This window comes from Felis catus, chromosome A1 (genome assembly GCF_018350175.1).
Source record: "Felis catus isolate Fca126 chromosome A1, F.catus_Fca126_mat1.0, whole genome shotgun sequence".
NCBI classification, from domain to species: Eukaryota; Metazoa; Chordata; class Mammalia; order Carnivora; family Felidae; genus Felis; species Felis catus.
This window is the reverse complement of record NC_058368.1, coordinates 217,964,620-217,987,671: the sequence shown is the minus strand read 5'-3', so window position 1 is coordinate 217,987,671 and position 23,052 is coordinate 217,964,620. Positions and strand designations below refer to the sequence as shown.

Sequence of the window (23,052 nt, the reverse complement as noted above, 5' to 3'; positions counted from 1 at the left end):
AGATACATCAGATAGATCCAGTGAGGGACTAGTGCCTTTTATTAGCATGGTACAGTCATGATCCTCTATTTGATCAGCATCTGGTTAAAACACCAAACAAAACAACAACAATGAAAAATGCAGCAAGCTTTAGGGAACTGTGTCTCCAAGTAGATATCAGTATTAGAAAATAATGCTCGGGGCAAATGGGTATCTTATTCGGTGAAGCAACTGACTTTTGATCTTGGCTCAGGTCATGATCTCACATTTCATGAAATGGAGCCCCATGTTGGCATCAGACTCTGTGCTGACAGCACAGAGCCTGCTTGGGATTCTCTCCTCTTTTCTCCCTCCCATACATGCACACGTGCTCTCTCAGTCTCTCTCTCTCAAAAATAAACATTACAGGGGCGCCTGGGTGGCGCAGTCGGTTAAGCATCCGACTTCAGCCAGGTCACGATCTCGCGGTCCGTGAGTTCGAGCCCCGCGTCAGGCTCTGGGCTGATGGCTCGGAGCCTGGAGCCTGTTTCTGATTCTGTGTCTCCCTCTCTCTCTGCCCCTCCCCCGTTCATGCTCTGTCTGTCTCTGTCCCAAAAATAAATAAAAACGTTGAAAAAAAAACAATAAAAAAATAAACATTAAAAAGAGAAAATAATGCTCATTCATAGCTAGTCTGATAGTGCACTGACATATGCTGGGTCCTGTGCACTTGTAAGGTAGCAGCTTTCCAATAACCCATGGGTAGGCTAGAGCTCTTTACAAGTGTGGCTTGTTGGACTGCTTGGGGCATCCAGGCATTCCCAGTGTCACCTCTCTGAGAAGAAGGAAGAAATATACCATTGATCTCTAGTCCACATCCAAATTTCAGTTAAAATTTCACTAGCAGCACCTTTATTTTCATGACAAAAAAAAAAGGTTTTTCAGAATCTTGAATTTCTAAGCTAAGAGAAAGACAATAGCAAGTTTAAGTTGTTCAAAATCTCTGCAGTTCCTAGGAACTATCCTAGGATCTGGAGAATTACCTTGCAGTTACTGTGTCAGTGGTTTTGCTGCTTCTGCAAAAGCTGGGATCCACTGTCTATGATATCCTACTAGTCCCCAAATTGTCTATTTGGGTTTTTGTTTAATTGCTTTTTTTTTTAAATTAGGCTATCACATTTTCAAGCTTGTAGATTATAACATTGACTGTGTTAATTAGCTGACTCCTGGATTGTAATACTTGCTGCCTTTAACAGATGTCGTAAATATTTTACTTCACTTTGGCAATATTGTAATGTCTAGTGAGGCCTTATGCCCCTGTGAAGCAAGAAATTGTAGCCAAATTTGAAGTGTATGTTTTGCATTATTATTTCATTTCTCAGGGTATCAGCAGATCATCTACATAGTAAATAAGTCATGGATCCCTCTTGTGGGACAAACTTCTATAAGTCTCCTTATAAAGGACTAGATAAAATAAGAAGAGTACTGAAATCTTGTAGCATACTGTGCCATAAATACTGAACTCCTTCCTAAACAAAAGCCAGTAAGACTTTGAATCATCCACACACTGGACCAGATGGATTTGTTAAATACTTGCAGAACATTTCATCCTAAAGCAGCAGAATACACATTTTTCTCAAGTGCACACGGAACATTGTCCAGAATAGATCACATACTGGTTCACAAATCAGACCTCAACAAGTACAAAAAGATAAATATCATACCATGCATATGAAACTTGAAATCAACCATATGAAAAAATTTGGAAAGGCCACAAATACTTGGAGATTAAAGAATATCCTACATAATAATGAATGGGTTAACCAGGAAATTAAAGAGGAGATTAAAAAAGTACATGGAAGCCAATGAAAATGAAAACACGAAAGTCTAAACCTTTGGTATGTAGCAAAGGGGTCATAAGAGGAAAATATATAGCAATCCAGACCTTCTTAAAGAAGGAAGAAATGTCTCAAATACACAACCTAATCTTACACTTAAGGGAGCTGTAAACAGAATACCAAATACAGCCCAAGACCAGCAGAAGAAGGGAAATAATAAAGAAACCAATGATCTGAAAATCAAAAAAACCAACCAAACAAACAAACAAAAAACAGAAGAGATCAACAAAAATAGGAACTGATTCTTTGAAAAAATTAATAAAATTGATAAACCCCTAACCAGATTTATCAAAAAGAAAAAGGACCCAAATAAAATCACCAGTGAAAGAGGAGAGATCATAACCACCACCACAAAAATGCAAACAATAATAAGAGAATATTATAAGCAATTATATACCAACACATTGGGAAATCTGGAAGAAATGGATAAATTCCTGGAAACACACAAACTACCAAAACTGAACAGGAAGAAATAGAAAATTGAAAAGACTCATAACCAGTAAAGAAATTGAATCAGTAATCAAAATTTCCCAACAATCAAGAGTCCAGAACCAGGTAGCTTTCCAGGGGGAATTCTACCAAACATTTAAAGAAGAGTTAATACCTATTCTTTTGAAGCTGTTACAAAAAAAAAAAAAAAAAAAAAAAGGAAGACTTCCAAGCTCCTTCTACAAGGCCAGCATTACCTTGATTCCAAAACCAGGCAAAGACCCCTATAAAAAGGATAATTACAGACCAATCTCTCTGATGAACATGGATGTAAAAATTCTCAACAAATACTAAGAAAACTGGATCCAACAATGCATTAAAAGAATTATTTGCTACAATAAAGTGGGATTTAGTCCTGGGGTGCAGGGCTGGTTCAATATCTGCAAATCAATCAATGTGATACATCATATTAATAAAAGAAATGATAAGAACCACATGATCCTCTCAATAGATGCATAGAAAACATTTGACAAAATACTGTATTCTTTCTTGATAAAAACCTTCAAGAAAGTAGGGATAGAAGGAATATACCTCAATATCATAAAGGCCATATACAAAAACACATGGATAATATCATCCTCAATGGGAAAAAAATGAAAGCATTCCCCCTAAGGTCACAAACGACTGGGATGTCCTGTCTCACCACTGCTGTTCAGCATAGTACTGGAAATCCTTACCTCATCAATCACACAACTAAAAGAAATAAAAGGCATTCAAATTGGCAAGGAAGAAGTCAAACTTTTACTCTTTGCAGACAGCATGATCCTATGTAGAAAATCTGAAAGACTCCACCAAAAAGCTGCTAGAACTGAGACAGGAATCCAGCAAATTCTCACGATATAAAATCAATATACAATCAGCTGCACTTCTATACACTAAAAATTAAACAGTGGAAAGAGAAATCAAGGAATCAATCCCATTTACAATTGTACCAAAACCCATAAAATACATAGTAATAACTATAACTGAAGAGGTAAAAGATCTCTATGCTGCAAACCATAGAAAGCTTATGAACGAAATTGAAGAAGACACAGAGAAATGGAAAAATATTCCATGCTCCTGGATTCGGAGAGAAGATATTGTTAAAATGTCAATACTATTCAAAGCAATCTATACATTCAGGGCAATCCCTATCAAAATAACACCAGCATTCTTCATAGAGCTAGAACAGACAATTCTAAAATTTTTATGGAGCTAGAAAAGACCCTAAATAGCTAAAATAATGTCGAAAAAGAAAACCAAAAGTGGAGGCATCACAATTCCAGACTTTAACCTATATTACAAATCTGTAATCATCAAGACAGTATGGTTCTGGCACAAAGGCAGACACATAGATCAGCGGAACAGAAGAGAAAACCAAGAAATGGACCCACAAACATATGGGCAACTAATCTTTGACAAAGCAGGAAAGAATATCCAATGAAAAAAGACAGTCTATTCAGAAAATGGTGTTGGGGCATCTGGAAGCTACATGCAAAAGAATGAATGTAGATCACTTTCTTACACCATACACAAAAATAAACTCAAAATGGGTGAAAGACCTAAATGTAAGACAGGAAACCATCCAAATCCTAGAGGAGAACACAGGCAGAAACCTCATTGACTTCCACTGCAGAAACTTCTTACTAGGAATGTCTCTGGAGGCAAGGGAAACAAAAGCAAAAATTAACTGGGACCTCATCAAGATAAAAAGGTTCAGCACAGGAGAACCTGGGTGGCTCAGTTGGTTAAGTGTCCAACTCTTGTTTTTAGCTCAGGTCATGATCTTATGATTTGTGGGTTTGAGCCCCACATCAGGCCCTGTGCTTGAGTGTGGAACATGCTTGGGGTTCTCTCTCTCCCTCTCTCTCTGCCTTCTCCATGCTCAGTGTCTCTCTCTCAAAATAGCTACACTTAAAAAACTAAACATTCTTATAAAAATAAAAGGTTCAATACAGGTAAGGAAACAATCAACAAAATGAAAAGTTAGCCGACAGAATGGGAGAAGATATTTGCAAATGACATATCTAATGAAGGGTTAGTATCCAAAAATCTGTAAAGAATTTATTAAACTCAACACCCGAAAAACAAATAATCCAGTGAAGAAATGGGCAGAAGATATGAACAGACACTTTCCAAAGAAGACCACCAGATGGCTAACAGGCACATGAAAAGATGCCTAAATACACTCATTATCAGGGAACTACAAATCAAAACCACAATGAGATATCACCTCAAACCTGTCAGAATGGCTAAAATTAACAACTCAAGAAACAGCAGATGTTGGTGAGGAGATGGAAAAAGAGGAACTCTTTTGCACTGTTGCTGTGAATGCAAGCTGGTATAGCTACTCTGGAGAACAGTATGGAGGCTCCTCAAAAAATTTTAAAATAGAGCTACCCTATGACTCAGCAATTGCACTACTGGTATTTATTCAAAAGGTACAAAAATGCTGTTTCAAAGGGGCACATGCACCCCAATGTTTACAGCAACGTTATCAACAATAACCAAATAATGGAAAGAGCCCAAATGTCCATCGATTGATGAATGGATAAAGAAGATGTGGTATATATACACAATGAAATATTGTGATCAAAAATAAAAAAAAATCTTGCCATTTGCAACAACATGGATGGAACTAGAGTGTATTATGCTAAGCGAAATAAGTCAGAGAAAGACAAATGTAAGATTTCACTCATGTGGAACTTAAGAAACAAAACAGATGAATATAGGGGAAGAGATGGAAAAATAAGATAAAAAGAGGGAGACAAACCGTAAGAGAGTCTTAAATACAGAGAACAAACTGAGGGGTATTGGTTGGGGGTTGGTCTAAATGGGTAATAAGCAATAAGGAGGGCACTTGTTGGGATAGGCACTGGGTATTAAATTCTACTCCTGAAACTGTTATTACACTATTTGTTAACTAACTTTAAAAAACAAAACAAAACAAAAAAACATTGTGAGACATCCACTAGAGGAATAGGGAAAAATAGAAAGCTGAATATAGATCAACTACAGAGAAAAAGTTTACAGATGATGGTACCAAAATCAGAATAGTTACAAGGTTAGGAACTATAGTTGTTACTAGAATGACACATTTATTTACTAAGATCTTGAAAAAATCCATATAGTAGTGAAATGGTGACAATCTTAATCAAATTTACCTCCCTTCTTCACTGGAAGTGTGAGAGAATTACAGAGTAACTTCCATTTTTACTTCTTGTTTTCTAGTTATTTTATAACTATTTTGCTGTTTCTAATTGAACACTTGAGAAAGGATATTATTTTATACATGGCCATGGCTAATCATTTTACTTAGCTATTTTTAATAGTTTTATATATCAAATTAAACCAATATCATTATGCTTCAGGGCCCAAAGTAATATTGATTTCCATTCATTCAGGACATTTTTCCCAACATAGTGTGAGATTGACTCTCTATACCATACCATGTTTCTTTCAGAAAGGACAAAATAACCACGTTAGATGCCTTCCTCCCTAAGCCCCAGGGAACTCCTTAAGCATTCCATCTGGAGTACAGAATATGGATAGAGGTCTTTGTATAGCAAATATCTCCCCAATTGGTTTATGGATGAATCAGGAGAAAGAATGCATGTTCCTCTGTTAGAGGAAACTATTTCTATGAAAACTACAGAAAACAAAAAAGGAAAAGTAACAAAGGAAAAAAAAAGTAGAAACCTGATTCAAAATACCAACTAATTTTGATTTATCATCATGCCAAAGGCAAAAAATTTTTATGAAACAAATAACCCCAATACTTACCAGAAAAGGCAAGGATAGGGTAGCATAAAAAATATTGAAACATATTTCACCATTTCCTACCCCTGAGATTCCCTCAATCCATCAACCTAAGCCATTTGACAATTATTTTCTGGCTGAGAGTTTTATCCTTCTGGGATTTCCTGAATATTTGTTCTTGCCATTTCTGCATTTGCCAGAGTCTCTTTCTACTATCCATTTTCCAGTGTCCTGGCCTCTTGCAATAATGATATACGGTGTTTGTTCTTTTTCTGCCTTCAGAGGATATCGGACTAAGGATTATATTGAATAAATAGTTCTAACTCAGCAGTTAATGCTGTGTTTTTGTTTTTATTTCTACTTTTCTCTGTTGTCCTTAAACTGAGTAGCTGCTGCTAATATTTGAGTAATAGTCTGTCTTTGCTATCCTACCACCTTTTCACTAACTTGAGTGTGAACAGTTGTCATGAGAGCACAGAGGAAGAAGAAAAAAAAAACTTTAGTAATATTATCAGGTGAATAAAGCAGGTGAATTACCTAGGAGGCCTGGGGAGCCTCTCAATGGCATCAGCTCCATTGGCAATTGGAATAGGAAGGGCTGATTTCCTTCCTATTAAGGTGAAAACAATGTAGAATTTATGGTGTTGAGTTTTTCTTGGTGTTAGTATTTTTCTACTTAATAGTTCTGTTTACCTTTTTCCAAGTGTCTAGTGTAACTACTGTCCAACTGATCGCCTTCATGTAGGGGCACGGTATTTTATCCAAGTTCTCAATTATTCTCTGATCACATCTCTTTTATTTCTGCTTCATCGATATGTGATGCATTGATGTTGCAAAGGGTTTTTGTAGATGAAATTGGGCTAATATATGAAATGAACTCAGAGCTAGGGCATGAGATTCATAAATTTATGTCCCCAACTAAGCAAGTAATTCATTACCAGGTAAAGATATTGTGCACCCATCCCCCTTTGCAGGGAGCTCCAGAAATGAAAAAAACAAAAACAAAAACAGAACAAAAACAAAAACCAAAAAAAAAAAACCAAGAACACATTCATCTAAAAGGTCATTCTTCCTTCTTCTTAGAAGTTGATCTGAGGAATGTACAGAAGTAACAGATGCAGCAGGATGAAAGAGAGTGGGGACAGTAGGAAAAGGAGGAGAGTTCTATAAAGAAAAAAATAATTTTAATTCTCACCTTTCTATTTTTCTCAAGATTTTCTCCTGGCTATCTAATTTTTAACTTTGCTATAAGAATGATATACATCACACAGATACCTGCAGTCTATTTATTTTAGACAAATTCCATCTAAGGACTCCCATAAATACCTTATTTCATCCAAATCAGAGGCACCATCCTTAGGTTGCTGCAAAACTAGATTCATGTATGTTTACCTATTCCAAATGTGACAGAAATATATTCCCATTTTTGAGAAAGAGGCATTTCTGGCTTAATATGTTTTTCTACCATCAAAACTAATGGCGGTCTTGACTGGTTTTAAGAACCTATATTACCAATACTTACTTGACCATAAAATCTTGATTTTGGAGAGTGTGTTTTGTCTGGTTCCTATTTCAAAAAGCACAGAGCCAAAAGGGAGACTTTTATAATTTGAGGTCTCTTACCTGATTTGTTATAATGCCAAAAGACCCTCAGCTGGCCCGCCCAAGTTGGGAAACTGTCAGACCAGTTCCATCCTCATTGTCAAATTGTTGAAGAAATATAATTAAAAATAAAATACCCTGCCAACCCAATAAATCTACCCCAAAATAAAAGAACAAAATAATCTTTATCACTGAATAAGCATTAAGCCAGACTGTAATGTGCAGCACACGTAATTTGCTGAAGAGATTATGAAGACCAAAAGAAATCTCACCCTATTAGATAGCCAGACAGACACAATCAATTACATACATGCCATTTTTTATTCAAAGGAACTATAATACTTCATATGTCTTTGCAACAAGCAGAAGTTACTACTTGGAATCAAGTGCCTAGGCTAACCTTCCATTGGAGTGCCACTCTACTTGATGTTCACATTTAGAATAGACTTCTCAAAGATCCCCAAGAAAGACACCCGTAGAATTCATAAGTGGCAAAAGACTCTTTCGGCTTTTAAAAATATTTAAATATATCTCAGAGATACAGTTTAAAAATACTGTTTCTCTAAGAAAAAGCTGAAAGAAAAGTATACGGAGGCTATCTTTCTCTTTGGGCACTAGGAAAAAATTGAAGATTTTTGGTTTGTGTTTAACACTGCAATATACATATTTGACATAGCTACAGCTAGTGAAACTTTGTTTTGCATAAATATGTGCAATATATGATTAGGTTAGTGATTTCAGTAATGGAAAAAAAAATCTGATTTCTGATGATTTTATGGCTATGTTCTTGTAAGTTTAACTAAAATAGTATATCATCTTAGTTAAGTTTATTATATAAAAATTAAAATAGTGGTTAATAAAACTACTTGTCAAATTCTGATACATATTTATTATTTCATTTACTCCTACATTAGTCCTATCATCTTCTAAAGTTTATAGATAAGGAAATTGGGATTGCTGAAATTAAATAGTGAATACATTAAAACATTTTCAGGGGTAGATAATTGATATTACAGGTAAGAGTGACAAATATGCAATTATAATTCCTTAATGTCCATAGATATCCTCCACTCCCTAGTCTTTACTGTCATGATTTATTACTGAGAGTAGTTGGATTGTTTAAAAAAAAAGAACTGAGTCACTATCATTTTGTGGTTAATCTTGAATAGATAGATGGTAAATCAGTTCCAATTATTTTCCTGGCTCTCCTATGCTATTACTTTAGAAAATTTATTTAAATTACCTTAGATTGACTAATTTTGGCTACAAATAGGTTAAACAATGTCTGCATCTCAGAATACACTTGATATATATTAAAATATGTTAATGTTCCTGAAACATTTTAAGTGCTCAATAAATGTCGGTTTCCTCCCACTTAACATTTAATCAATACCACCTACCCCCATACCCGACCAGTCTCATTTCAACGTAGTCATCAGATTAGATTTTCAAGTCAGGTAACCTTCTATTCATAAGGTTATCTTTCTTTTATTCAACAAAATTTAAGTTTATTTATTTATTTTGAGGCAGAGAGAGAAAGAAGGTGGGGAAGGGGCAGTGAAAGAGGGAGAGAGAGTGAATCCCAAGCAGGCTCCACACTGACAGTGCAGAGCCCAATGCAGGGCTCAAACTCACGAACTATTAGATCACGACCTGAGCTGAAATCAAGAAAGAGTCAGGTGCTTAACCGACTGAGCTACCCAGGCACCCCTCTCTTCTATTCAAAATATAGCAGTAATACTACCTATTTGGGGGCCTGCAGGTGTTTTTTTCATATAAGAAGGCAGGTCAAATAACATATTCTCATTTGATTCGTCCAGAAGCACAAAATCTTTGATATTTTTGTAAAGTATAAAGAATACACATTTAAGGTTTTTTTTTTCTTTACTCTTTCAGGGCAGAGTTATCTAAGTTATTTTCTGTGTTATTATAGTTGAACAATCCTATATGAATGAATAAACCAGGAATTTCTTTAGTTGTCTGAGGAAAAAGCTGAATTAACCATGGACCCTCTTTTTCCTGCAACACCTTTTTGTTGATCAGTTCATCACTGATGTGATGCTTTATGTTTCATGATATTCTCTTGGTCCTCATGGTGAAGGAATCAAACTTCTTCCACTAAATGCTTCACCATGGATGTATAGACTCTCAACTTTACGGTACAACATGACAGTTAAAATTTAATTTCAGCCATTTCTTCTTTTTGGAAAAAAAATGTTGGAAGGGACAAAGACGTGTCAAAGGGCACAAGCTGGTTATCTATAAGGAGGTTTTCTGGCATCAGCTGCATGCCACTTCTAGTTACACATATATTTGGTACAAATTTAGACACATATGCATGCCTCAGGAAAAAAGGAAATGAGGTGTAAATCTTACTCAGAGAAAAAATATACCATAAGGTGTTCAATGAAGACAGACAGAACTGATATCTGGCGACAAGTTGGCATATCTACCTCAAAAATGATATTAATTTGTTCTTGCAATGACGTTCTATCCAGTACTTTATATGACCACTTCTTTATTATTCATCTTAGTATACTTATGGCTTTGTTAGAAAACTCTCCCATGTCAAACCATTTACCTTTATAATTCACCTCTTTTTTTTTTTTAAGTTTATTCACTTATTTTGAGAGAGACAGAGCAAGCAAACAGGAGCAGAGAGAAAGGGAGAGAGAGAATCCCAAGGAGGCTCCCGCTTCTCAGGGCAGAGCCTGATGTGGGGCTCCATCTTACCAACCCTGAGATCGTGACCTGAGCTGCAGTTGAGTCAGAAGCTCCACCGACTGAACCACCCAGTGCCCCTGTCATTCATCTCTTACCCTATCTTAATTATTTGCAGAATATGAATAACAGACTCATATTTTCCAAATGGTTATTCAATGATTCATTCATTTTGTTTGCTTTTTTGTCCCTTCTCAGAAGAATGCAGGCTTTCTGGGGAGAGAATACTGTCTGTCTTGTTCAGAGATGCATTTCAAGATCTTCAAATAGTGCTTGGCATATAATAGGCATCAAATAAACACAAGTAGTTGGGATACATGCGTATAAAGTCAATTATTTCTAAGTATTTTTAAACACCTCAGACTCCATAAAAACGAACCCCTACCTATTTTATCCCTTAACCACCTCAAGTATTTTGGGAATACATTCCATTAGAAATTATAAATATATTTCTATTATATGATGAGAAATTTAATGGTTTTGCACACTCCTACCTTTGAAGTAAGTGGAAACAATACAGACAAAAGAAACCATGAAAAATTATATAATTGCCGTGAAAACAATTTTATTGTCAGAATATTAATTCACACACAAGAGAAAATGATACTTTGAGGATACGTAATGCGTTTTTTCATCAAGCTCAGAAACTGCTCCATTTCAGCATAAAGACAACATAAGCTTAAATTTAGTTGTAACTAATAGAGCATTTTGCACAACATTAAGGCTGCAAATGCTTCTAAGAATTTTGATGCTGTAGTACTTTTAAGCAACTGTGATGCAATTAATTTCTACTGGGCATGGGCAATAGGCACCATTCAGGCACTTATACAGAAAATATAGAAATTGTTAACAAAGTAAATTAGAATTGAAAGAAACCTGTAGTAAAGGAAAGTCATTTTGGTTTGCATGATTCCACAGCACAACTTCTCTTGATTCATTTACAAACTGATAAAAGTAGAGAGAAAACCTTACACAAGACCTACAAACCAGGTTTTTTTAATCAAATTCAATGGTTGTAACTAACCCAGCATCCTATCTGTAGACATTATTTTCTTGAAATTTGGTGATTTCATGATTCTGTGGCCAACTTTAGAGATTATTATACTGTGTAAATTACCTCCTTGATGTAAACTATTTTCTTTCTTTAAGCCTGCATTTTTCTTATTTTAGTTGGTGTACATCATTTTTTTTTAGGTTCAAAATGAGAGGGATAATGTCCCTGCCCCTGTTTCTTCAACTTTGGTAATTCCTTTATAGATTATTGACATACTACCCAATTTCCATCAGTGTCTCACTTGTCTTTTAAAGTAATGCTATCCTCTGGTCCATATAGCCTATTTTTTAACTTTTGAATCTTCATATGAAATACATGTTGCCATACTGTTTGATTTTTATTTTTCCTAATTAGAGTTGGAGGTCTTGAAACATTCAAGGGTATATTTAAAATATTTCAGAATAAACTGCTTCAGGTTTTAAAGGGTCCAGTACTTGAGAAAAATGTGAATTTACTAGTTCAGTTGTCAGCACCTTTTTCCATTACATAATTTTTAAAGATATGATATATAATAGTAACTCTGTCCGAATTAGGGATTCTTTGTGCCATTTTAAAGTGGGTGGTTTCTTAAAAGTGACAAAGCCTAGTGGGAAACATTTCAAACTATGGAAAGCAGCTTCTCTGGTATGTTTTGTTACAGGGCACTTCGGATCATTTGCCTGGCTCTATCTCTTTGGTCACTTCCTCTAAACAAATTGGATTTCCTCGAGGAGCTTGGCCTGTGTGCAGCTGATAAGTAGTGCGGCCGGCTGTACTCGTATTGGTATTCCTCCTAGAACTTTGACTTGTTTCTTTTCATCCAATTTTCTGGTTGTTATAGTTTGCACTGATGTTTTTCCTCTTCTGCCTCTCCTTTCCCTTTCACTCAAATACAATTTCTTGTCCTTTTCTGTGCTTAAATAATAAGTTGCTTTGTCAAGCAGTACTAATATGCTGTCTCTAGTCACATTCCTTGGAGTGACTCATCCTGTACAAAGGCATTTTGTGTTGCTTGCCTCCAAAAATATAGGTAAATAACTATAAAATCTGCAGGAACGTGGATTAGAGTTTAACATAAGATGCAATGAAAAAAAAGCCACATTAACTCCGTAAGATTTTTTTGCATTTCTGCATTCAGTAAATTAAACTTGTATTTGAGGTTACAAAAATCATAAGAGATTAATGTTCCCCTGTTCTTGGATCTATAAATTAGGAGGAACCGTGTGTGATTGTAATAAACAACAACCAAAAAGCTCTCCAAAGAAAAGTGCATAAAAATGAGCATGATGGCAAATCTTATCTATGGCTTGTCCTTTATATTAATGAAGTCCCTAGGATGAAGAAGGTAGAATGTTTGGAATTGGCAATTCTGGTTATTATTTGACATATTTATTTGAATTAATAAGCATAGAAACAATTTCCATCAAAGGATTTAAAATAGTAATTATAAACATTGCGTTATTCAGCATAATGCTGGGATTGATGAGGGTAAGTAAAGGTTACATGTAAACCTTTCATAATGTTTAGAATCAACTCCATAGGTCAAATAAATTTGCATTAAAATGTGTAATAAATAATTTAATACCAAAATACAGTCAAAACAGTAAAAAGGCCAAAGCTTCTCCTTTGTATATGTGAATCAATCTACTGCAAGAGTGTGATAGTGACTGATTCAGTTCTATGCAAAGTACTTTCAATCCAGAATAGAATTAGCTTAAAAACCACAATATTGTGCATTTCAAATAATGAAAATATACACAGCAATGAATCACAGGATAAAAATATATTTTGTTTGTTTTATGTGTTTATTTTAGATTATCTAAAGACAAGCCACATATACTAGCAGAGATTGTTTAAATAGTTTAATCAACCAGAACCAAAATATCTTACTTTTAAACTAGGCAATTTTCCAAAGACTATAATGCCAGTGAAATATTGGTGTGTCAACTCTACTTTTTCCTACAGGGTAACGTTTTCGTAAGCCTGATAAATTGTATCATTAAAGAAATTGACCTAGATAATTATTTTCTGGCTCTTTTTTATGCTACTTTCTCTGCTATGGTACGTAGATGGCAAAATTTAAAATTTAGTTAACCTCATAATATTTAAAAAGCAAATACAGATTTAATTCAATTTGTTCCTTCTAAGCAATTTTCATTACATACTCACTGTAATTCTTTGCACTAATATTAGAAAGAGCAATCTAGAATAAAACATACTGATGCTTGTCCAAATGCTTTTCAGGCTTTGAGAATTGTAGTTTATCATTTTGAGTGTTAAAATGCTAAGAGATTATAAAAAGGAAAAATAAAAGCAAAAGACTAAACAAATAAGCAACAATAAAGGAAACCCTGATTTTTAAAAAAATGAGATATATTGGGGCACGTGGGTTGGTCAGTTGGTTAAGTGTCGGACATCGGCTCAGGTCCTCATCTCACAGTTCGTGGTTTCGAGCCCCATGTTGGACTCTGTGGTGACCGCTCATAGCGTGGCGCCTGCTTTGGTTTCTGTCTCTCCTCTCTCTGTCCCTCCCACTCAGGCTCTGTCTCGATCAAAAATAAATCAACATTAAAAAATATTTAAAAATTGAGATATAATTGACACATACCATTATATAAATTTAAGGTATACGTCATGTTGATTTTTTTAAAAAGCTTTTTTGAGAGACAGAGCATGTGCACACATGTGCACAGGGGGTGGAGGAATGGGGCAGAGAGACAGCGTAAGAGAGAATTCCAAGCAGACTCTGTGTTGTCATCAGGGATCCCAGTGTGGGGCTCAGTGCCAGGAATCCTGAGATCATGACCTGAGCCAAAATCAAGAGTCAGAGGCTTAACTGACTGAGCCACCCAGGTGCCCCCATGTTGATTTCTGTGGTGGGAACAATTAAGATCTAGTCTGTTAGCAACTTTGAAGTTTATAATATAGTATTATTATCTATAATCACTATGCTTTGCATTAGATCCTCAGGACTTCATTATCTATTGTTTGCAAGTTCGTATCCTTAAACGACAGCCTCCCAATTCCTCCACTCCCCAGCCCCTAATAACCACCATTCTACCCTATTTCTATGAGTTCTGCTCTGCTTGAGTTAGATTCCACGTATCAGTGAGAACATATAGTAATTGTCTTTCTCTGTCTCACTTATCTCACTTAACATAATGCCCCTAGTCCATCCACATTGTCACAAATGGCAAGATTCTTTTTTTTCCCTCATGGATGAATAATATTGCATTGTGTGTGTGTGTACAGCACATCTTTATCCACTAACCCACTGATGGATACTTGAAGTTGTTTCTGTATCTTGGCAATTGTGAATAATACTACATTAAACACAGGAGTGCATGGGTCTTTCGATATCATGAGAGAACTCTGATTTTTAAACAAGTTCTTTTATTTTTTTAAAAAGTGTATTTATTTGGGGTGGGAGGGGGAGAGAGAAGAAGAGAAAATCCCAGGCAGGCTCTGCACTTTTAGCACAGAGCCCAACGTGGGGCTCAAACTCACACACAAACTGTGAGATCATGACCTGAGCCAAAATCCAGATTTGGAGCCTCAACTAACTGAGCCACCCAGGTGTGCCTAAACAAGTTCTTTTAAATGATTAGGTAGTTGGAAAATGCCGTATTCTTAAGGGAGCAAATAAACTAAATGTCTGCTTATACTACATCAAAGATTAAACTATTTGTGTACAATCTGCCTATATAAATGTTGTATTAGCTTTTACTTTTTGAGCCTACCAATTTAAATTTTTACCCCAAATCTATAACACAACTATACATAACAGATCACTGATATTACTTGAAATTTATTTTCAGTCACCAAAATGTATTAAGTACCTACTTTATGTCACATGATATGCCAGCCTTTAGTGATAAAGCAGTGTGTAAGATTTTTTTCCCTAACTCATTTAATTTTCTGTTCGGTGCTGGGGACACAATATTTCTGTTTTCCAAAAATGAAGTTAAAACTACAGTAAATAAAATGATAACCTATGGAAGCACCAAAAAAGTGGAACTAGGCTCATCTGAAATAACAAGTGATACTAAATCTGAGGCTGTGAGGTGCAGGAAAAGGATTGAATGATCATTCACAATATAGAGAGAGGATGTGCAAAGTCCCTGCAGCAACAAAGACCATCAGAAAAAGGGATCAAAGAAAGCAGCTAGAGATTAATGAATGAGGCAGAGTTCCATGAAATTAAGTTGAGATGAAGCAAGAGACTTTCTGCTAGGCATGTTGAAATGCATTCTACATTTAATAGGAATAGAGTGGTATTAAGCGAGAGAGCAACAAGAATAAATTTGCTTTTTAAAAATATCACTCTTGCTGTCATTTGGAGAAGGGAGCAGAGGTGACAAGTTTAATGGCAATGAGGAGATCATTTAGGAGTGTATTTAAAGGGTCCACATGAGAGATGATGGTATTGTGTTAGAAAGCAGAAAATACCTACCCAGATGGGCAGCTTAAATATTGTTATATTGTAAAATTTATGCAATCCACATATTACACTTTAATCATGTCTTTTTAAAACAGTATATACTATTGTTTTCTATTATGCTAAAAATAAATATACTTTGCACAGATTGTTATGACAATCTTTAATGTAAACATATTTTGAAAATTGAATTATATTTTATGTAAGCCAGAAGATCTAGTATATGAAGAATATATATTTAAGGATATATGTGTGTGTGTGTATATATGCACATATATATACATATATACTTAAAATGTACATATTAGTCTTAGTCTATCAGTGTAAGTCTTACATATATATTCTCTTTTATATATATTTTACATAATTTATGTAACATGCATTTTAATAAGTTTTTTAAATTTTTTTTTAATTTTTTTTTTGAGAGAGAGAGAGTGTGAGCAGGGGAGGGGCAGAGAGAGAGACACACACACAGCATTCGATGCAGGCTCCAGGCTTAAAAATATTATTATATTTATAAAGATGTAATAGAATTATATAAAGTTAAATTAATGATAGATATGATTCATACAGTAAATTCCAGATTTTAATTTCTTAATTTTACCTTTTCCATACAAGTATTATGTATAAGAACTTACAATATTATTTGATTATTCATCTGTCAATGTTTAAAACAAATTTGGCCATTTATCTTTTTACCTGGTGTTAGAGTCTCCTTTATCAATGATATAGTTCAATTTTTTAACTTCAGAAAATTTTGTTTTGAATCAAGTTTTGATTCTTTGTTTTTTCCAAATGTTTCTGTGTGGGCAGATGTTTTTGGGATAGGAAATATTAAATTCTCTTCTTTCACAGAAAGTTTGAATTCTTTTTTTTTTAATTTTTTTTTCAACGTTTATTTATTTTTGGGACAGAGACAGACAGAGCATGAACGGGGGAGGGGCAGAGAGAGAGGGAGACACAGAATCAGAAACAGGCTCCAGGCTCTGAGCCGTCAGCCCAGAGCCTGACGCGGGGCTCGAACTCACGGACCGCGAGATCGTGACCTGGCTGAAGTCAGATGCTTAACCGACTGCGCCACCCAGGCACTCCAAGTTTGAATTCTTCATAGATGCTTACGCCTAAAGTTTTATGGCAGGTGAAAATTTAAATATAGTTCAGGTTTAATAATGTCACATAACCTCCTTCCTCTTCTCTAATACTGAATCACTATGAAAGGGCTCTAATTTGACCAAGTCATCACGAAATCTCCAGGAAGGACAATAGTGTGGCATTTGGGGGTTTTGATTATACTTCATTAATTTTACCCAGTTATTACCATATGGTAGTAAGAGGATCTTTTCAGTGCAGTAATACAAAATGTGATGCTAAGAGGTCTATAACACAAAGAATATTCTATTTTCTAAGTAGTTCACTCTCAAAAATTTAAGAATTTACTGTGGAATTTCCATGATTGGATGCTGCTTTACTGCCATCTGGCTTCATATACAATTAGCAGTGGAAAATTTGAAGGAGCAACCATACCTTTTTGAGTATGCATTGGACCATTTTGAATAATGCAAGCCAAATTTCCTCTGTAGGACCCTCTAAATATTTGAAGAAGGGTATCGATGTTTTTAACTTTCATGTGCCTTCACTGAGTCATTGAATATGAATATTGTTAGTCTCTCTCTAAGAAATATTTTATATTCCTTTATATTTAGTATTCATTTGTAATTTAAGCTTATCCTTTTTAAAATATGATATATAAAATTGTCTACAACACTCCAGAATCAGCATACGACACAATATAGCGTGTTCATTAATATTTATCTTCGGAACTCTACTGAGCAATCTAAAACTTGTTAATAATTGTATCACTTACATTTAAAAATTGGCTTATAATTAGTATGGAAAGATAAGTAAAATGATTCTTCTTTAAAATGTATTTAAATATTAATGTTTTTACATAATCAATATGTATAATCATTTTAAAAATTTGTTTCTCAAAGCTCACTCTCTCTTCTCTTTGTTTCTCTCTCTTCCTGTGTGTGTCACTCTCCCTCTCTGTCCCTGTACACACTCAAATACATGAATTTTTAATTACCAAAAGGATTGTCTTACAGTAGTATAACCAAATTATCAAGAACTGAGTCTTGATAACACATTATCAGTCAATAAACCTAACTTTTCTTGATAATGAATTGGAATTCTTTTATTTAAAAAAAATGGTTTAAATTATATTTTTATTTGGCACTATTTAAATGATGCAAATATAATCTTGTTCACAATTAAATTTCCCCTTGGTAAATATAAACATGGGGATTTAAGTGAGTAGAACTGTAAGGAATATGAAAATTAATTAATCCTGGAAAAAGGAACAAAACTTTGCTATTCTGTATGTTCATGAGCAGAATAGGTGTAATTCTTACTTTATATTATCAACTAAATTTTTACCTTAAAAATAAGTTGAAGTACCACAACCTTATATAAAGTGCATTTTCCCCCAAAACAATATGATTAATATGACAAATATTGTATATGACTTGTCTTATTTTTCATTCTTCTTCTTTCTTTGGTTAGCTCTACTATAGCTGTCTTTCTCAACATGCCAGTGAAAGAGTTCTTACTAAGGGCACCAGCACTGAAATCTTACACAATATTAATCCCATGTTTTCATCCTAATTTGCCGCTTAGCAGGATTTGACTGCATTCCATCCTCAATTTCTTGGAAAATCTTCCAATCCCAGGCATCAATGACAATAGAATATCTTGATTATTGGCTTTATTCCCCAACTACAGCTGAGGCTTTCCTTCTAGGCCTCAAAATACTAGACTGCTTTAGGGCGTCAGCTGGGCTTTTTTTTTTTTTTTTTCTATAATGCCATCCATCCTTAAGGCTTTGAAATATCCTATATTCTGGTGATTTGCAGATTGAGAGCAATAATCTTGATATCTCCTAGGAGTTACATACTTATATGTCCATATTTCCATGTTACTTAGAATCTTCTTTTGGAAATGTAATAGTTACCTGTATTTTACATGCATGAAGTAGGATACTTGAACTTCTCTCTTCCGCTTCCTTTCTGATGAAATGGATCTGTTGATCCATTTTCGTGTTATAGAATCAGCATTCTGTTACAGCATAAAAATTACCCTGGATGTATCGGTTCATGTACTGCCTTCAGAAAATTCATTTTCTTGGTTCTATCTCCAAAATATTTCCCAAATGAGCTTAGTCCCCTCTGTCTCCACTAATCCTATTTATTATACATCCATTTTCTCCTACTTAGATTAATACAAGAGCCTAACAATTAGTTGGATTTGGATTGCTGTTTTAAATAGATTCAATCATGTCAACCACCTGATTAAAATTACCCAAAGGGTTTCTACTGGAATTTGAACAAATCCAACCTTCCTGTCATGGTTTAAAAATCTGATACCTGCCTCCTCCTGCAGTAACATCTCTGTAACCTTCCTTACCATGTTGTAGCTACATTAGCATTCTTCTTCCTTCTGGTTATGTCTGCTTTCTTCCCATCTCTCGGTCTTTGTTTCTGCTGTTTCCTCTGAATGGGAATGTATTTCCCTAGGATGTGTATGTGACTGGTTCTTTCTCATCATTAAGCCCTAAGTTCAGATGTTACCTCATTACCCTGATCATTCTATTTAAGGTAACTTCCCAGTCACCAGTTTTCTCATGCTAATTTATCACCATATTGATCACTCTCTGAAGTATCACATTTATTTTGTGTGTAATTCATTTTCTGTATCCCTGACTTTCAGACTCATACTGGAAAAAGAAGCTCCATGGTAGGCAAAGCCTTCTTTGTCTTGCTCAGTTATATATCTCCAGTGCTTACTACGTTGATTGACACAATCGAAAATTATGGGTAAATATTTTCCCCAGTAAATATTGGTGAAATGTCAGCCAGTTAGGCTGAATAACAGATGAACAACTTAATTTCTCAGAAATAAGAATAAATTGCAACTTTATAAAATGTTATTATATAAGTTAAACTTTTTAAAAATTATGTACTTATTGGGGCACCTGGGTGGCTCAGTTGGTTAGGCGTCCAGCTTCGGCTCAGGTCATGATCTCAGGGCTTGTGAGTTCAAGCCTGGTGATGGGCTCTGTGCTGACAGCTCAGAGCCTGGAGCCTGCTACAGATTCTGTGTCTCCCTCTCTCTCTGCCCCTTCCTTACTCATGCTCTGTCTCTCTGTCTCTCTCAAAAATAAACATTAATTTTTTTTTTAAATGTGCTTATTAGCTTAATGACTTTCTTGTGCCAGACATTAGTGATACAGTTTACCTCAGTTGACCCCATGACATTGACTTTGTGAGGAAGATGATACTGTCTTTATTTAATGTCTCAGGGAGTAGTTACAGAGAATTTAACTCATTTGTGGATATACTCCTATTAAGTTATGCATCAGTTATGGACTGAACTTTGTCCTTTGATATAGAATGTTCACTAATAGAAAAACTCACAAGGCTTTCAAAATGCTATTTTGTGTCAATGTCATCATTAACTATAGTCACTGTTTAATTTTTGGGGAAGTCTTATGTGGTGGCAGGCTTATGGCTTTTCCACATTGTAAAAATATGACACATTATAAGGAAAACAAAATACATTTTTAAAATAATGAAATGTGAAATAGCCTTCATCTGTGTCTTTATTTTTATAACAGTCACTATTCAAGAAGCTATTATAGATGCTATCAAGCTCATACTTCATTTTGACATGTTAACATTATAAGTATTGATATAGAAATAAATATGTCATGAAAACAATAAGCCACATTCTAAAGAACTATACATTGAACCTATTTTCCTAAAAACAGAAGAAACTTATCATAAAATAGCCAGTTACTATTCAGGTTGAGAAGGGATCATATCCCTTACAAAATCGTTACCATTAAAACTTAAAAAAATACATTTTGAGCATTGATATTAACATTATTAACAGCAAAAATATCTAATTCTGTTAATTATTCAATTTTAAGTTAATTACTTAACAAATCTAAGTTAAACAATTTAAGAATTTTAAAATATAAATATAACTTTGTTTTGAGTCTAAAATTTTTATGATATCCATCATATTATAGAAAAAATACTCTGCTCACCATTACGCTTTGCATTATGCAGCGTTTCAAGTTCTTACTCTTCAAAGCCTCCTTCTTGAGTGGGGCCATGGCAGCCGCAATGCTGACCTGGACCCAAGGTTCCTTCAGTGGCTGCTGTCCCCTGTATGGCACCGTCACCCTGAATGGCTCCTCCCTGGCCTTATCGTGATCCTCGGCCCCATTCCTCTGCTACTTTGCGGCTGGGGTCTCTGGCCTCCTGCTCCCGCCCCCCCCCCCCCCCCACTGTCTCCTGCTTCTGCTCTTCTGGGTCTACAGCAACTGCATCGAAGACTCCCTCAGAAGCCCCTTAGGACTCCGCATCGCACTGGCCATCCTAGCTATAGCCATCTTCCTGGCCTTAGTGCCTGTATCCTTCCATTTGGCACTCATTCTCTGCAAATCTGTCATGTCCCTGAACATTACGATTAGCTACTCTGAAGCCCAGAAATCCACGGACGTCCCCTGAAACTGCTCTGCAGTTTTGCTCCAATCCACACAATGTTGATACCTCTTCTTAGGTGAATCTTGTATTGTGGTGCATGGTTTTGGTGCTGCAGGTGGTGCGCTGGCAGTCTGAAGCCACCCCTTACCAGCCTGTAGAGCGGGGGACCCTGAATGGAGCTCTGAGACAGATGCTTTCCTTGGGCTACTTCTTTCCCGTTCTTGAGAGTAACCAAAGAATGCTTCCTGCAGCCAAAGACTCTGCCCAAGTGCCTGCAATCCTCTTGCCCCCACATGGCCCTGTTTATTCTAGGCACCGTTTTCCCCTCCATGAGGGAAACATGATGGTAGGCCCCTTCCACCTCTTCCTGTAGCTGTTTTTGTAAAAACTACTACATTACTTTCTTCAACAAACAAACATCCCCCAAAACATATTTGAGATTAAAATTACAAATAAATAATTATAAGAGAAATAAATGCAAAACATAAGCAGGCATGATGTTCTAAGGAAATAAATTTGCATGCAAGCTTGTGCCCGTGAACATGACGATAGAAATGTACATTTAAAATATTTATTTAAGGAATTTAAATATTGTTATAACACTGTGGTTCCCAAATGCATTAAAGTTACTTTTTACCAGCCCCCCCCAATCCTCAGTGAACTTAAAAGGTGCCCAGAGTATTCTAAATTTTCAAAGGAAATAGAGACATATGTCAAACATCTAAGCTAATATATTAAGTCATTCAGGTTTAACTGCTTATTAAATTAAATAAACCATGTCCTTATTACAAAACAGAGCATGTTAAGTTTTGTATTTCTTTTAATACTAAAGATAGTCTGAAAATCTTACCCACTAAAAGGCATGAACTTAAAATATTTAAGAAACTCTAACTTGCTTGTCATTAGAGAATAGTTTTCAAAATCTGTTAATATAGCATAAAATTATATAAGTAATAATATAGTGTCATTTTCAGGAATTCAAATAATATCAAAACATAAAAGAAGTAAAGCATGCCACCATGCTTTCCTTCACATTTCCCAATACATTCCTTTAGAGAAAGTTAAGTACTGTGTATATATTAGCCCATGACTCATTAACCAGCAACAAGTATTTATCTAAGGCTTAACAAGGCACTGTTGCTAGAAAAGAAAGCATATAAAATAGATACAGCAGCGGCTATTATGAAGCCTATATTTTGGTTCATCAGGTGGAATTTTGATGTTTATCTTCCCATTCTTTTTCTTTAAAATTTTTAAAATGTTTATTTATCTTTGAGAGAGAGCGAGCGAGCGAGAGAGAGCAGGGAAGGAGCAGAGAGAGGGAGACACAGAATCTGAAACAGGCTCCAGGCTCCGAGCTGTCAGGACAGAGTCCGATGTGGGGCACGAACTCACAAACCGTGAGATCATGACCTGGGCCAAAGTTGGACGACCAACCAACTGAGCCACCCAGGCACCCCTCTTTTTCTTTTTAAAACATTTATGTAAGTGTATAGCTACAGGCATTTTTTTTTCCCATATAAATAGGATATTTTTTTCTCTTTAAGTGTCTCCTCTTTTCTTTCTTTCTTTCTTTCTTTCTTTCTTTCTTTCTTTCTTTCTTTCTTTCTTTCTTTTCTTTCTTTC

At 35.3% G+C, this 23,052-nt stretch overlaps 1 protein-coding gene across 1 annotated transcript; it reads left to right on the top strand.

Annotated features, from left to right (window-relative positions):
* Positions 1–20,961: 20,961 nt before the first annotated feature.
* On the top strand, positions 20,962–22,728 carry LOC101084261 (transmembrane protein 179B; the record flags this gene model as incomplete). Its single annotated transcript, XM_045036305.1, is given in 3 exon segments — positions 20,962–21,431; positions 21,433–21,584; positions 21,587–22,728. Coding segments are annotated over 3 exon segments (687 nt in total), but the record flags the coding sequence as incomplete, so codon positions are not given.
* Positions 22,729–23,052: the final 324 nt, after the last annotated feature.